At 37.4% G+C, this 17,633-nt stretch overlaps 1 protein-coding gene across 1 annotated transcript in view; it reads left to right on the forward strand.

Annotated features, from left to right (window-relative positions):
* UPRT (uracil phosphoribosyltransferase homolog) overlaps positions 1–9,323 on the forward strand; it is a 39,612-nt gene extending 30,289 nt beyond the window's left edge. The window contains exons 3-7 of the mRNA XM_032618681.1: positions 1,025–1,094; positions 2,382–2,444; positions 4,424–4,585; positions 6,452–6,550; positions 8,716–9,323. Coding sequence (XP_032474572.1) covers positions 1,025–1,094; positions 2,382–2,444; positions 4,424–4,585; positions 6,452–6,550; positions 8,716–8,822 — 501 coding nt within the window. The 3' untranslated portion in view covers positions 8,823–9,323. The remainder of the gene's footprint in view (positions 1–1,024; positions 1,095–2,381; positions 2,445–4,423; positions 4,586–6,451; positions 6,551–8,715) is intronic.
* Positions 9,324–17,633: the final 8,310 nt, after the last annotated feature.

Genomic DNA, 17,633 nt, shown 5'->3' on the forward strand with positions numbered 1-17,633 from the left:
AGACTCTTTAGAGGAGTGTTACTAGGAGAACTAGGCTCTTCAAAGAAAATGATCCTCTTCTTCCCTTGTACTTTTTGCTCATAAGAAACATTAACCTCCACAGAAGGTGGTGGCTAGAGGTGAGTATGCACACACACACAGTATTCATGAGCTTCCTTGACCCCCTGGTGCTGCAGGTTGACAAAGTGCTGGCCCATTTAGCATTGATCATTTTAATGGCAGCAGGATGTTTTGTTGTGATAACAGAGCATGGGGCCTGACATTTCTCCCTGATGTTCCTGATTCTCAATCAGTAATGTAATATTGATTGGAGAAAATGTGCTTTGCAGACTCAGCACTGCCTTTTTGTAATGGGCTCTGGGTAGTCATAGAAATACCATAACCGGTGGGTTTTGGAGGCTATTCCTAGTAGTTGTGATGGATTCTTTCCTCTGTACCACATATTAAGATCATTAGGAGCCTTTTTTTTTTTTTAAGCTGGGAAGTCCCAATGCATTCGACTGGATCCTTCTTCAAGTTCAGTAAATTGGTTCAGCCCCATTCACTCATTTATTTCCTCCTAAGAAATTCAGGCTTTATTTTGCATTATGGTGGGCCTTTGTTAAAAAGTATCTGACTTGACAATTTCAGAGTACTAAACAAGGCAAAGAAGTTTCCAGTGAGCACTATTTCTAGAGTAGCCAGAAGTATATTACTTCCAAGTGTTCCTGCCATGACTCTTGGCACTTGCTGTAGTTTTGCATTTCTCATAGCCTGGACTGACTGAATGAGAATCAGAAAGCATACTTGAGCCTTTTAGTGGCAATCATGTGCCTAACCGAGGTTGGATACCTAGCAGCAAGCAGCCTGGCATTTGTTTCTATCTCTGTATCTAACACATGATAGGGGCCCCCTTCCTACTTCCATAAGCTAAATCCTTGCCTCGTATGTTACTGACTTTTTGCCTAGTTTTCAGCTCCTGAGGCTTACAGCTAACAGGAGATTCTTAGCAAGTTCTCAACTTATTCTTCTTTTGACTCTCTAGATCAGACTTGTTGTGGAAGAGGGATTGAATCAGCTACCATATAAAGAATGCATGGTGACCACTCCAACAGGTAACCAGGGCTGTTACTCTCATATTCGCCTCATAAAAATTCTGAGATAGAATTGGGGGAAAATGGAAAAAAAGCAGTCTGAGTAAATCAGTATGCAAAATGAGGAGTCTATGTGGAGCTGTTCTTTTAAACAACTTAATAAACTTGGAGACATTTAGCAAAGAAATTTATGTGGATGACCTTTTGTTAATGGCTTGCTGGTCAGTTCAAGTTAAAGGTTAATAAATATTCTTCAGCATGCAGGTGTTGCCTTTGATGATGGTACATTGGGACCAGAGCTAAGAATTGCTGGCAGCTTATCTTCACCTCTGTAGGGAAGCTTCTGGTGCTAACAAATGGGTGGGCTGGTTTGGCATTGAAACTCCAGGTAAAAGGATGAAAAGTGAAAAAAAAAAGGAAAACTAAAAATGATGAGGATTAGAGAAGGGGCTTTGTTCTGCTCTAATAGAAAGAAACCAAGGATCCCTATTTTAGGGATTTGAAATTCTGATTTGGTTCTTTAGTAAATAATGGAAGCTGTTATATCCAAAGGTTGATTTTATGAAAATTGGGGGCTGAATTTGCTGCATCATAATTGATACAAATTCAGGATGAGACCAAGGCATGAACATGTCTTGATAATTACTTCAACCTTTCTCTTCTGCTTTTTTTTTTTTTTTTTTTTTTTTGCGGTACGCGGGCCTCTCACTGTTGTGGCCTCTCCCGTTGCGGAGCACAGGCTCTGGATGCACAGGCTCACCGGCCATGGCTCACGGGTCCAGCCGCTCCGCGGCATGTGGGATCTTCCCGGACCGGGGCACGAACCCGTGTGCCCTGCATCGGCAGGCGGACTCTCAACCACTGCGCCACCAGGGAAGCCCTCTCTTCTGCTTTTTAATGCAGAATGGAGGCTCATAAAAAGGGACCGGAATGAGGAGGCTCTCTGCTGTGGCTCACAGTGGGGTCCCAGTTTGAATTGATGGGCTTTCTAGCATTCTTGGAGTACAATTCTTGTCTGAATTCAGTTTGAGGAACATGTATGTGAATATCATTCTATCATAAGGCCTGTTCCCTGTCGATGAAGTCTACCTCTCCCAATTATTCCCACAGGTTTTTTATGAGAATTAAAAAGTAAATATGAAAAATCATGGCTCTTCTTATTACTTTCACAGGGAACCTAAGATGTTATACAGTATGTCTGGACAAGAGTTGCTCTGTACCCATCTGCTTTAAAGCTTAGTTACTTTATTAAATAAGTAGGTCTCTCCAATGATGAAAGATAAATTCTTCGGTTTTATTCCCCAACAGGGTACAAGTATGAAGGAGTGAAATTTGAGAAGGGAAACTGTGGGGTCAGCATAATGAGAAGCGGTAGGTTTGCATACGTGTGACTTTGTCTCTGCGTGCATAGATGCAGTTGCTATTTTCCAGGAGAGAGGCGGTCTTGTCTGTCACAATTGCAGCCTTCCTTAGCTTAAATCTCACCACCTGTGTTGTCTATCCTCATGGTGCCTTGGAATCATAGCCTATGTGTCGCCGAGTTTGGCTAATTTTAACTGCAGAGCATCTTCCCTAGTGGCCTATCCCCATGGGCAAGCCAGCTTTGAAAGATTCAGAGGAGGGTGGGAGAACAAGAGGATGCAATGATGCTATCTATCTTGGAGAGAACAGGGCAGCTTGAATTTTGAGGGAATACAGCACAAATTCAGGCCTGCAGAACAACTAGAGAAAATCTTTGTTCTGTTTTTTTTAATTTCTTTTGTGAGGAACAGTCCTACCCTGTCAGGAACTGGACTGAATGGCTTGTTTAATATTTTTAGTTTTATATTTGATGGGTATGTGACTATGTAGGCAAAAGAACTTAACTGTGATTAACTCTAGGTATTTCCAATTGCTAGTCTTATAAATATTTGTGTTTGAGTCCAACCGATTATCCTTCTAAACCAACCTTTGTGCAGCAAAATCACATGCCTGTAATTAGGACCTATACCTGTTACATGGGGATGATTATTTCCATTCAGCAACTTAATTCCTTAATTATTCTTTGCACAGGATCCAGGGTATGGTAGAAGCCCCACTTGCTTGCATTGGAAGCAGATTTTTTTTTTTGCCATACCATGCAGCATGTGGGATCTTAGTTCCCCCACCACGGATCCAACCTGTGTCCCCTGCAGTGGCAGCATGGAGTCTTAACCACTGGACCACCAGGGAAGTCCCCGGATTTTTATTTCACATATAAACATTCCCTTTTCTTCTCTGGCTATGAAGTTCTGTTTGTGAACAATTGAATATCTCCAATAAAATAGGAGCTTTAAGCTCCCTTTTTTATAGAAGGTAGCTCTTAAGCAACGATAGGATTTTCAGGACAGTGGTGTTCAACCTTTTAAAACTGGTGAAGACAATGGAGATGGGCTTTTAAGGCACAATTTCTTCTGTTTTAGTCCAGCTTCTGCCCTAAAGGCAGCAGCATGGTCCTCGCACCCCTAGTGTATACAGGATGACCTTGGGGGTGATGCATAGACAGGGTGTTTTTAACCTTAATAGCTATTGGTTGATTTTCATACCTAATAGAAAGAAATTGTTTTTATATTTTCACTAGTGATATAAAGTTTCCTTTTAAAATAAATGTAAAAAAAACCAGTTAATTTAAAGAAAAATATTAAGTAAATAACCATACAAGTAGAATTTTGATGTGGCCTAAAATCTTGACGATGGTATGAAAATGGTTGACTTTTGGCAAACACTTCCTTAAAGGAATTCAGACTCAAAAATAGCTCTGTGTTCAGAAACCAAGGGTGTGGTGGTGGTGTTGGTTGTGATTCTCTAGGGGAGAGAGGGAACATATATTACTTTGTCACTGCTTGCCAATGAAGCCTCTGCCATTGAAGTCATTGCTGGGTCTAAGTGATATCTCTTGACGCCAGCTTAATCTAAATGGAGAGCCTTTGGTCTGTAGCCCCCATTCTTCCATAAATATTTATATTTTTGCCAGATGAAAGGAACACAGTTTCTTTAAAATAATAGGACTAAAATGTTCCTGATATTAGAAAAGTTCAAGGAGCAGCTTAATAAAACACTTTATTTACTGTAATCATGGAAGCACGACAGCTCTAAAACTTGCAAGCCAGCAATAAAACTACCGTATCCTAGTTTCATTGACCTGAATTAAGTATAAAATATGAGCGTATCCGAAGTAAAAGCTGTTAGCTTAAGAAGAATTGCTTCCATTTTGACAATGTCTTTATTTATTGTATTAATAACAGTCAAAAACTCTGCTTTGGCCTATTCTTGGACTTTCACTGTATCTCCTCCTAATCCCTCTTTCCTTCTTTTTTATTTCCTTCTTCAAGGTGAGGCAATGGAACAAGGTTTACGAGACTGCTGTCGATCCATACGAATTGGAAAGATCCTGATTCAGAGTGATGAGGAGACACAAAGAGCCAAAGTATATTATGCCAAGTTCCCCCCAGACATTTACAGGAGAAAAGTCCTTCTGATGTATCCGATTCTCAGTGAGTGGCTTGTGTTTAGTTTGTAACCTTTGGTTAGGGTTTAAATTCAACTTAGTGCCTGCCTTCTAGGTACCCTTATATAAAGGCGAAAACCGTTTCTAAATGTGTTTTTTGTTTTTCTCAAAAACCATTCTTTAGAAAACCATTTCTAAATGTGTTTTTTGTTTTGATTTGGAGTTGCCCTGGGCAGTTCTCTGGGGAATTCTTATTGTGTAATAAGAGAATACACATTAGTCAAACTTTATTAGCTCCAAAAACTTCTATCTTAAAATTAGCACATTGAAGCAAAGGATTTAATGAGGCAAAATATATAGAACACAGAAAATACATTGAAATATGTCCCTTCTCTAGCCTAATGAGTATAGCAATGATTTTCTCAAGGATTTATCCTCTTTGGAGGTAATTTTTTTTTTCCTATTCTAGTCTGTTTCCTAAGCTTACTCATATCCTGGGGTTAGGGGTGGTAGGTGGGTGTTATATTTGATGTCTCAAATACTGAACGAATTTAGGGCTTGTTGTGCATTTGAAAACTGAAAAGTATATGGGTTATGTCTGTTATTGAAAATAACATCATTGATAAAAAACAGGCACCTTCAAATGAAGCTTTGTCTTGTAGTATCTTTTTTTTTAACAACTTTATTGGAGTGTAATTCCTTTACAATGGTGTGTTAGTTTCTGCTTTATAACAGAGTGAATCAGCTATACATATACATATATCCCCATATCTCCTTCCTCTTGCATCTCCCTCCCACCCTCCCTATCCCACCCGTCTAGATGGTCACAAAGCACCGAGCTGATCTCTCTGGGCTATGCGGCTGCTTCTCACTGGCTGTCTGTTTTACAATTGGTAGTATATATTAGTCCATGCCACTCTCTCACTTCGTCCCAGCTTACCCTTCCCCCTCCCTGTGTCCTTAAGTCCATTCCCTACATCTGCGTCTTAATTCCTGTCCTGCCCCTAGGTTCTTAAAAACCCTTTTTTTTTTTTTAGATTCCATATATATGTGTTAGCATATGGTATTTGTTTTTCTCTTTCTGACTTACTTCATTGTATGACAGACTCTAGGTCCATCCACCTCACTACATATAACTCAATTTTGCTTCTTTTTATGGCTGAGTAATATTCCATTGTATATATGTGCCACATCTTTTTATTTTATTTTTTATTTATTTATCTATTTCTTACATCTTTATTGGAGTATAATTGCTTTACAATGGTGTGTTAGTTTCTGCTTTATAACAAAGTGAATCAGTTATACATATACATATGTTCCCATATCTCTTCCCTCTTGCGTCTCCCTCCCTCCCACCCTCCCTATCCCACCCCTCTAGGTTGTGCCACATCTTCTTTATCCATTCATCTGTTGATGGACACTTAGGTTGCTTCCATAGAAGCTGCAATGAACATTATGGTACATGACTCTTTTTGAACTATGGTTTTCTCAAGGTGTCTAGTAGTATCTTTTTTTTTTTAAATTAATTAATTTATTTATGGCTGTGTTGGGTCTTCATTTCCGTGCGAGGGCTTTCTCTAGTTGTGGCAAGCGGGGGCCACTCTTCATTGCGGTGCGCGGGCCTCTCACTATCGCTGCCTCTCGTTCTCTGCGGAGCACAGGCTCCAGATGCGCAGGCTCAGTAATTGTCGCTCATGGGCCCAGTTGCTCCACGGCATGTGGGATCTTCCCAGACCAGGGCTCGAATGTCCCCTGCATTGGCAGGCAGATTCTCAACCACTGCGCCACCAGGGAAGCCCTCTAGTAGTATCTTGTATTACATTACTAAACTGCCTTTACTTCAAAGAAACTCAAAGACATTTTGAGATGAATGTTAAAGTTGCCAATGCATTTGGTTGTCATTTTATTTCAGGCACTGGAAACACTGTAATTGAAGCTGTAAAGGTTCTCATAGAACATGGAGTTCAACCTAGTGTTATTATCCTACTCAGTCTGTTCTCCACTCCTCATGGTGAGTTCATGCTCTTGATGGTCATGGGGTGGTTAAGTGTACATCTGCCCAGCCTCTTATCCTGAGGAAAAGTTCATTTGCTTCCACATTAAATTCAAATTGAATTTTGGTAGTTATAACTTGTGTTTGTCATCTCTAAGCTTAGTGGTAATACTTTACACCATTCTACTGTTGTTCAAATTCAAATGGAGAAGTATGAACTAATTCCATTGAAGGGGATTGCAGTTGTTTTCATGGTGGCCCTGTTTGAGTAGAGCTTGCAAATGGCTGAAAGGTCACTATTTCTCCTGCCTCCCCACCTGAACCTGAAAACTGCTCTCAAACAGCAAGAAACTCGAGGTTCTAGCTAGCCCTGTGGTCTTACTGAAGTAAGCTTTGCAGTGTGAAGCAAAGATCAAAAGTTTGTAAAGTTAGACTTCTGCTCAAAGGGCACAGTGAAAGAACTTGTGTCCTCCATTTCCTGAGAGAGGTAAGCCTAATTTACGACCCTAGTTTTTTTTGCCATGTAATCTAAGACGATTGTGAAAGTATCCTAAGAAAATAATCATAAAGGCATGTAGAAATTCAGCATTTAGGATAGTCACTGTAAAGCTGTATTTCATGTAAGAGAAAATTTGAAAGTATATAAATGACTTACTTGGAAATGGTTAAATAAATATACAGTTGACCCTTGAACAACGTGGGTTTGAACTGCGTTGGTCCACTTATACGTGGATATTTTTCAATACTGAAAACTACAGTACTACACAGTCCATGGTTGGTTGAATTCATGTATGCAGAGGAACTGCAGATACAGAGGGTCAACTATAAGTTATATATGTGGATTAACCCCCATGTTGTTCAAGGGTCAACTGTATATTCAAAGAGTATAATATTATATAACTGTTAGATCATGTTTTTGAAAAAATATTTAATGACATCAAAGAATCTGGTAAATGTAAGAGCAGAATAAACAACAGCATTAGAATAGTATAAAATGTCATCGCCAAGTTTAGAGATGACTAATACAAATTATGACTATTATGACTACCAAAATCAGGCTTGGATTAAGATGGGACCTAATAAATCTTTCCTCAGCATGAAAGGCTAGACAGATGCACAATACTATTTCAATTTTCATTTTAAATCACATAATATTAATAGTGGTTGTCTTAGGGTGGTGGGATTCTAAGTGATTCATTTTCTTTTTTAAGCTTTTTTTTGTATTTTCCAAATGTTCTACAATGAATTTGTATTTGTTTCATAATCGAGAAGAAAGAGAAATATGTGGCTTCTAGTTAGGGCGTTTCCTCATTTCCAAAGGTTCCAAGTCTCAGCCAACCCTGAAGAGGCTACAGAGAAACCAGTTGGTATGGCTGCATTTAGTATGCCATTGATTATCTTGCTGTTTCATAATAAAAAATTACCTGTAGTTCAAATGTTGATGGTGCCAAAGGGTAATTTGCTTGGTTATCCATCCATATAACAGAGGTGGCATTGTAAACACTGAGATAACCAAATAATTATTGGGTTTTCTGTCTTTGGGAGTAGAAAAGTAACCGTGTTAGTTGTAATAGTATACATTAGAATAGTATACTAATTCTTTGACATTATAGATGAAAAAATCTTATTCCGTGGCAGCCTTGCTATGGCTTTTTAGTTTGACTGGCATCCTAGCTAGTCCCTTTCCTTTCTTCCTCCATCTCCTCCCCGCCCAAGCTAGAGTCATAACTTCTCAAAAGCTAGCTTTCTCTAACATAACAAAGAAGTCTTTGCACTTGTTTCAACAGTGTTCCAGTTGAGAAACCAGCATCTTATGTATGATCCTGTTTCCAGAAAGGACTGTATTCTCTGTATTCCAGCTGCCTTTAAAATAAAACAAAAAAAGACTCTTCAGGGGAAAAGTTGCTATAACTGAATATATTTTTCAAATCTTGGATAGAAAACAATTTGATTCTAAGAATTTATTAGTGAGTGGGTGGAAACATGGTCTGACTACTATCAAAACTTTTCAGATACAGACATTATATAAACTAAGAGATTAACCAAGTCTGACTATGTGTCCAAAGGTCATTGCTCTTGGTCTGTCAATATTAGACCTAGTGACTGATTATAAAATTACTGAATTCCAAGTAATGTTATCAAAAAATTCCACCATAATGACAATTCTCTTTTATTTTTTGAAGGTGCCAAATCAATCATTCAGGAGTTTCCAGAGATCACAATTTTAACTACTGAAGTTCATCCTGTTGCACCTACACATTTTGGACAGAAATACTTTGGAACAGACTAAGTTATTGAAGGAAAATTATTCTATTGTGTAATATTACAGTTATGAGTTTCTACCTGTTTGACTAATTCACTTGAGGAATGACATAGAAAATCATTTTAAAGATACTTTGTAATTTTTGGAAGTAGGTATATTAAAAGGAAATACTTGAGGTTTGTTTTTTTATTTAGCTATTTCTTGACCGTTGGCACCAAATTCAGCAATGAAGCACATGCAACTCTTCAAAAATATTTTAATAATGTTCTTATGCAAATTGCTGATCCATCAGTGCATTAAACTGTTCCCTAATTTATGAACCTCAGTTTAGAGGTTGCTTGCAGCCACAAATAAAACCCAAATGGGAGTCAGTTCATTGGCCCACTCTAGTTTGCATTTTGTTTAGTTTGCTTTTAGTTCTAGGGAGATTTCGTATATGTGGCTGTTGTCACCTTCCTCTATGCTTTACTTCCTAGTACAATACACACTGGTAACTTGGAGAGGATGAATAAAGAATGCCTCATATAATTTTACGTTTCCATTAGTGTCCTTACTCAGTTGGCAGATCCAGGGTATACAGTTAGCTCTTCGTTCAAGCCATTATGTTCTTCATGGCTCACTTCCTACCATGTGCATTGTTGGTAGGTGCCTTGTCAAGTGTAGTGCAGTGAAGACGATGGTGGGGCATTCCAGCAACTGGAAATGTAACACTAATTGCTCAGATTGAACCAGGGATGTCTGGATGTTGACAAGGGAGGGCTAAATACTGTTAATGCCATCAATGACCTAGAAATGAATTGGTGGTGATTTTTCTGAGGTGTGGGGGAATGGATGGTTTTTCCTGGGCGTATGACCAATAAGTAAATTAAAATGTTTCCTTTTTGTGTTTTCATACAAATTGTGAAATTTTTTGTTCTAGTTCTGTGAAAAATGCCAGTGGTAGTTTGACAGGGATTGCATTGAATCTGTAGATTGCTTTGGGTAGTAGAGTCATTTGCACAATGTTGATTCGTCCAATCCAAGAACATGGTATATCTCTCCATCTATTTGTATCATCTTTAATTTCTTTCATCAGTGTCTTATAATTTTCTGCATACAGGTCTTTTGTCTCCTTAGGTAGGTTTATTCCTAGATATTTTATTCTTTTTGTTGCAATGATCAATGGGAGTGTTTTCTTGATTTCACTTTCAGATTTTTCATCATTAGTGTATAGGAATGCCAGAGATTTCTGTGCATTAATTTTGTATCCTGCTACTTTACCAGATTCATTCATAGTAGTTTTCTGGTAGCATCTTTAGGATCCTCTATGTATAGTATCATGTCATCTGCAAACAGTGACAGCTTTACTTCTTCTTTTCCAATTTGGATTCCTTTTATTTCCTTTTCTTCTCTGATTGCTGTGGCTAAAAATTCCAAAACTATGTTGAATAAGAGTGGTGAGAGTGGGCAACCTTGTCTTGTTCCTGATCTTACTGGAAATGCTTTCAGTTTTTCACCATTGAGGACGATGTTGACTGTGGGTTTGTCATTTATGGCCTTTATTATGTTGAGGAAAGTTCCCTCTATGCCTGCTTTCTGGAGGGTTTGTATCATAAATGGGTGTTGAATTTTGTCAAAAGCTTTCTCTGCATCTATGGAGATGATCATATGGTTTTTCTCCTTCAATTTGTTAATATGGTGTATCACATTGATTAATTTGTGTATATTGAAGAATCCTTGCATTCCTGGAATAAACCCTACTTGATCATGGTGTATGATCATTTTAATGTGCTGATGGATTCTATTTGCTAGTATTTTGTTGAGGATTTTTGCATCTATGTTCATCAGTGATATTGGCCTGTAGTTTTCTTTCTTTGTGACATCCTTGTCTGGTTTTGGTATCAAGGTGATGGTGGCCTCGTAGAATGAGTTTGGGAGTGTTCCTCCCTGTGCTATATTTTGGAAGAGTTTGAGAAGGATAGGTGTTAGCTCTTCTCTAAATGTTTGATAGAATTCGCCTGTGAAGCCATCTGGTCCTGGGCTTTTGTTTGTTGGAAGATTTTTAATCACAGTTTCAATTTCAGTGCTTGTGATTTGTCTGTTTATATTTTCTGTTTCTTCCTGAATCAGTCTTGGCAGGTTGTGAAGTTCTAAGAATTTATCCATTTCTTCCAGATTGTACATTTTATTGGCAGAACTATCAAACTCTTAGAGGAAAACATAGGCAGAACACTCTATGACATAAATCACAGCAAGATCCTTTTTGACCCACCTCCTAGGGAAATGGAAATAAAACCAAAAATATACACATGGGACCTAATGAAATTTCAAAGCTTTTGCACAGCAAAGGAAACTAAACAAGACCAAAAGACAACCCTCAGAATGGGAGGAAATATTTGCAAATGAAGTAACTGGCAAAGATTAATCTTCAAAATTTATAAGCAGCTCATGCAGCTCAATAACAAAAAAACAAACAACCCAATCCAAAAATGGGCAGAAGAACTAAATAGACATTTCTCCAAAGAAGATATACAGACTGCCAACAAACACATGAAAGAATGCTCAACATCATTAATCATTAGAGAAATGCAAATCAAAACTACAATGAGATATCATCTCACACCAGTCAGAATGGCCATCATCAAAAAATCTAGAAACAATAAATGCTGGAGAGGGTGTGGAGAAAAGGGAACACTCTTGCACTGCTCGTGGGAATGTGAATTGGTACAGCCACTATAGAGAACAGTATGGAGGTTCCTTGAAAAACTACAAATAGAACTACCATATGACCCAGCAATCCCACTACTGGGCATATACCCTGAGAAAACCATAATTCAGAAAGAGTCATGTACCAAAATGTTCACTGCAGCTCTATTTACAATAGCACGGAGATGGAAACAACCTACGTGTCCATCATCGGATGAATGGATAAAGAAGATGTGGCACATATATACAATGGAATATTACTCAGCCATAAAAAGAAACGAAATTGAGCTATTTGTAATGAGGTGGATGGACCTAGAGTCTGTCATACAGAGTGAAGTAAGTCAGAAAGTGAAAGACAAATACCGTATGCTAACACATATATATGGAATTTAAGAAAAAAAATATCATGAAGAGCCTAGGGGTAAGACAGGAATAAAGACACAGACCTACTAGAGAATGGACTTGAGGATATGGGGAGGGGGAAGGGTAAGCTGTGACAAAGCGAGAGAGAGGCATGGACATATATATACACTACCAAATGTAAGGTAGATAGCTAGTGGGAAGCAGCCGCATATCACAGGGAGATCAGCTTGGTGCTTTGTGGCCGCCTGGAGGGGTGGGATAAGGAGGGTGGGAGGGAGGAAGATGCAAGAGGGAAGAGATATGGGAACATATGTATATGTATAACTGATTCACTTTGTTATCAAGCAGAAACTATCACACCATTGTAAAGCAATTATGCTTAATAAAGATGTAAAAAAAAATCTCCCACGTGAAAAAAAAAATAAATAAAATGCCTCATTTTTAAGTTGGATGTTTCTACTAGAGACTTTTAATTTGGAACTTAGTTCTTTTGCATGTTTGTCAATTGTAGATGTATTAAAATGGGAAAAAATACCATGATATTAAAAAAATCCCTAAGATTTATATGTGTTCATATTTAGGCTTCTGAAAGGAAGATAAATCATTTTAGGAAAGGATGTTCATGTTCTGAAACTTTCTTGTAAAACCCTGATCTCATTTTACATTGATATTAAAACATTTTAACAATGGTGGCTGGCTGTTTACTTGATTAATTATACTCCTATAGCCCCATAGGCAGCTCTTGTGGCCTTCTGTTTTTTTTTTAAAAAAAAAAAGCAGAAAAGAACAGAAGCCCGTTTCTTAGAATCAAAGCTGACAGAAGTCAGCAAAAATTCCGGGAAAGGAAGGAAAGCTGGTGTAGAATGGACTGCATTTTCCCTTTGGAGCCTAGAAGGACTTCACTATATTTTTCCCTTTATTTTTGAAGACTCATAATAAACTGAGATTAATTGATAGATTACCCATATTACAATTCTTCCAAGACAAATGTTGCTCTCATGTTCTTGTTGAAATTATCATCTGTATTTGTCAGTTAAGTATGTTGATACAATGTAGATTTTGTTTATTACTGATTAGCAGAAGCTCTAACTGAAACCCATTAAAACCAAGATCTTTATCTCCTTGTCCCAGGAAAGATGTGAGCCAGCAAATTTAGATAGAGACCAGATCTGCTTCAGGTTGATGCACTGAATTAGTTTGGAAAGGTGATGTCTACCACTGTAGGAATCAGTGCTTCTGAGTTAGTGCTTATATTAGGGTTTCAGTATTTTGTTTGAAGTGACTTTCCAGAACATTAGACAAATTCATATTCGAGTATAGGTATAAAATATTTCAAGCAAATTAATTTTATATTATCAGCCATTTAAATTTAATGTGTCTCTGTTCCTTTTCATCACTGAACATGATTGGGAATTGACTACATTTGGTTCCCACATAAACGGAATTCCTACTATAAGCAGTAGGAATTATTCAGTGGGGTCACATTTCCCACTGGTGATTGTCCTCTACCCCTCTGCAGATTTCAAGAGCAGTTGTAACTATGTCTTTTGAAGTTTGAATCTTTTTAGCAAATGAGGCATTATTTGTAGGGTTAACCAATTGCAGGACTCTTTTGAACCCATGAAATTTTCTAAATGACACAAAATTAGCAGTCTATTCAAAACTAGTTGTTTTTAATGACATGAACTTCACAACAGTATAAACTGTGTAGATTCCTTATTGAAGAAAGAAACCCTAACACAATAAAAACAAGAAGCAGTATACATGAGTGTTTATCAAAAGTTGAATGTGCATCAGAATCACCTGGAGGGCCACAGATGGCTGGGCCTCACACCTAGAGTTTGTGATTCAGTAGGTCTGGAGGAGGTCCCAAGGACTTGCATATCTAAGTTCCTAGGTGATACTGATGTTGCTGGTTGGGTGGCCACAACTTGATTTCAGACATTTCTTCTTATATAAGCATTTAATTATACAAATTTCCCTATAAATACTGGTTTGGTTATACCCCACAAATTTTGATATGTTGTGTTTTCATTTTTATTTGGGTCAAAATACTTTTTTCATTTCCCTTTTGATTCCTTCTTTGATCTAGGGCTATTTAGAAGTGTGCTATTTAATCTTCAAATATTTATTGGATTTTCTAGATTTCTTTTTGGTATTGATTCCTAATTTAATTCAGAGAATATACATCATATAATTTGAATCCTTTTCAATTTTAAATTTATTTGTCTTATGGCCCATAATATAGTCTCTCTTGGTAAATCTTCCCTGTGTGCTTTAAAAGTATGTGTATACTACTGTTGTTGGGTGGAGTGTTCTATAAATGTCAGTTAGCTCATGTTGATTGATGATGTTGTTCAGGTCTTTGATTTATTTACAAGTTTTCTGTTTATTCTATCAATTATTGAGAGGGGTGTTGAAATCGCTGACTTAAATTCTGGATTTGTCTGTTTCTCCTTTCAGTTCTATCAATTTTTCCTTCATGTATTTTGAAGCTCTGTTGTTAGGTGCATAAACTTTTAGGATTGCTATGTCCTCTTGATGGATTGATACTTTGTCATTATGAAATGTCTCCTTTTATCCCTAATAATATTCTTTGTTCTGAAATCTACTTTGGCTGCTGTAAATATAAACATTCCAGCTTTCTTTCGATAGTGTTAGTATGGTATTTGATTTTTTCATCTTTTTACTTTTAACCTATTGTGTTTTATGTTTATTCTGGATTTCCTGCAGGCAGCCTAGAGTTGGATCTTGCTTTTTCATCCAAGTCTCTTTTTTAATTGGGATGTTTAGATTATTTTAATTTAATGTGATTATTGATATGCTTGGTTTTTAAATCTACCATTTTGCTATTTGTCTTCTATTAGTCCCATTTGCTTTTTCCTCTTTTTCGACCTTCTTTAGATTAATTGAATATTTATGATTCCATTTTGTCTCTTTTAATGGCTTATTAGATATAATGCTTTGTTTTTTAGTGGTTCCTTTAGGGCTTATAGTATACATCTTTAACTTATCACAATCTATTTCACATTTCAGAACTTAAACAATATATTGTACTTCCATTCCCCCCTCCCCAGCCTTTGTGCTATTATTGTCATACATTTTACTTCTACATGTGTTACACTCCACAATTCATTGCTATTATATTTTGCTTTCAACAGTTATCTTTTAAAGAGATGTAAAAAGAAATAAGAAAAAAAAAGAAGTCGTTTTAATTTATCTATTTTGGGTGCTTTCTATTTCTTTGTGTAGATCCAGGTTTCCATCACATATTATTTTCCTTCTACCCAAAGGACTTCCTTTAACATTTCTTATAGTGCAGGTCTCCTAGTAAGAGATTCTTTCAGCTTTTGTGTGTATGAAAAAGTTTATTTCACCTCTGCTTTTGAAAGATATTTCTCCAGTGTGGAATTTTAGCTTGGCAGTTTTTTCTCTTTCAGTACCATAAAGATGTTGCTTCACTCTCTTTCTTGTCATGTTATTGATAGGTCTGCTGTTATTCTTCCATTTATGTTTAATGCAATTACTGATAAAGTAGGATTTACATCTGCCATTTTGCTATTTGTTTTCTATATGTCTTATATATCTATTTTGTCCCTCTGTTCCTCCATTACTGCTTTCTTTTATGTTAATTGGATATTTTCTAGTGTGCCTGTGTCAGATATCTTCAAGACCACTCTCAGGGCTCATTAGGACTCAGAATTCATTATAATTATGGTTATGATTTATTACAGCAAAAGAATATGAAGCACAATCAGCAAAGGGAAAGGCACATGGGGCAAAGTCTGGAGGAAATCACGTATAAGCTTCCAAGAGTCCTCTTCCAGTAGAACTGCACAGGATGCACTTAATTCCTCTATCTATAGATTGTAACATGTGTGAAGTGTAGTCTACCAGAGAAGTTCACTTGCTTAAGATTCCAGAGTTTTTACTGAGGTTTGGTCACATAGGTACCCAATACCTGCATGATTGATCACAGTTATCAAAACAGACCACCTTAAGGAAAGCAAGTGTTCACCATAAATTACATTATTTACAGACTATCTAAACATATTGATAGACTGTGTTTCAAACCTCCAAGTGTGCAAAAACACTTTTATGAGTTAAAATATTCTGAGAGCTCAATTCCTGGTAGTTGGACAAGGGCCATTTATGAAAACAGACTCTTAATGGGAATGTGCAGATTTTGAGCAACTTAGACCTGCTAAGTCAACTCTTTCTGCAAAATTCACCCTCTTGGCCTTTGGCTCTCTTACAGGAAAATGATTGTATTTTTCTGAGTACCTACATTTAGTTTAGCATTTATATTGATATAAAAGATGTAGTAATATATTAACATGAGTATGCCCAGCATGAAGGAGCCAGTGCAGGATAGGGATAGACATGAAGAAGCAACTAGTCCATCCTATAAAGCCATTATATAAATCTCCATATTTTTGTATTAATTTGTCTTTAGCCTATAGTTATTTGTACCTTATGATAAACTTGTGTAGAACTATTTAGCACATTAATTAACTGATGTTAACTACATCAGATTCCTCTTAACATCAACCATTTCCCATTGATTTCACATCCTGGCGAGGCTTTAATTCAGTTTCCCAATACATATACTTATCAATATATATATGAGATAATTGACTCTTAGGAGCAATGCCAATATTAAACTGTATCACACTATGGTTATAGTCCAGTTTTGTTTCATTCCACAGGCCAGTAAGAATCAAGAGAGGTACTTATTATACCTTCCCAGCATAACTGACCTTTGCTCGTTTACAAGGTGTTATTATGGATGGGTATTGTCGCAACTGGCCAGGATTGGGTTATTTCCAGGTTCTAAGTCACGTGTATTAATTTGCTAGTGTTGTCATAACAAAATATCATAGACTGAGTAGCTTAAACAACAGAATTTTATTTTCTCAGTTTTGGAGTCTAGAAGTCTAAGATGAAGGTGTTGGCAGGTTTAGTTTCTTCTGAGGACTCTCTTAGCTTGCAGATGGCTGTCTTCTCTGTCCTCACATGGTCTTTCCTCTGTGTGTACATATCCCTGGTCTCCCCTTGTGTGTCCTAATTTCCTCTTATAAGGATACCAGTCATATTAGATAAGGGCCTACCCTAATGGCCCTACTTTAACTTAATCACCCCCTTAAAGGCCTTGTCTCCTGTACAGTCACACTCAGAGTTACTGGGGGTTAAGGCTTCAACATATGATTTTGTCCCTAATAGGGAGACAAAGCTAGTCATCTTTTTGGCGTTTACATGATTTTACTGAGACTGTTTCCATTATGTGCTGTTGTGTAGCAGGGCCCATCTCTTTCCTATGGCAAGGACAAGAGTGTAATTCAGTATGGTTCTTACTCCTGCTGACTGCATTACAGGGTATATCTGATTTTGATCCATTCTTGGGATGAGGGCTAGCAGAGTTGCATCAATGCAAATTACTCTTTGCCCCTAGAGAACTTCCATACGTCTGAAGGTCCAAAAGTTTTCATAAGTGTGCCCTAGGTGAAGAGTCATTGCTCCATTGCTACTTAAGGCTGAATCTGTTTTAAAATAGTCAAGAGACCCTGTTGGGGATTAGGGTACAAGCCCTTTCCCAACATCAAGGCCTAGCATTGTCCAGCATTATTCATTGAATCTGCCTGGTTTAGTTCACTAAAGCCTCATCATCTTCCCAGGCTGATTCCCATTCTTTTCCTTTCTTCTGAAAGAGAATCCCTTCTAATTGGTCTGTCCTCACTAACACAACTTTTTCTTCTGATTGCCACTCATTAAAAGTGAATTGAGTTTGCC

Source organism: Phocoena sinus, chromosome X (assembly GCF_008692025.1).
Source record: "Phocoena sinus isolate mPhoSin1 chromosome X, mPhoSin1.pri, whole genome shotgun sequence".
NCBI lineage: Eukaryota > Metazoa > Chordata > Mammalia > Artiodactyla > Phocoenidae > Phocoena > Phocoena sinus.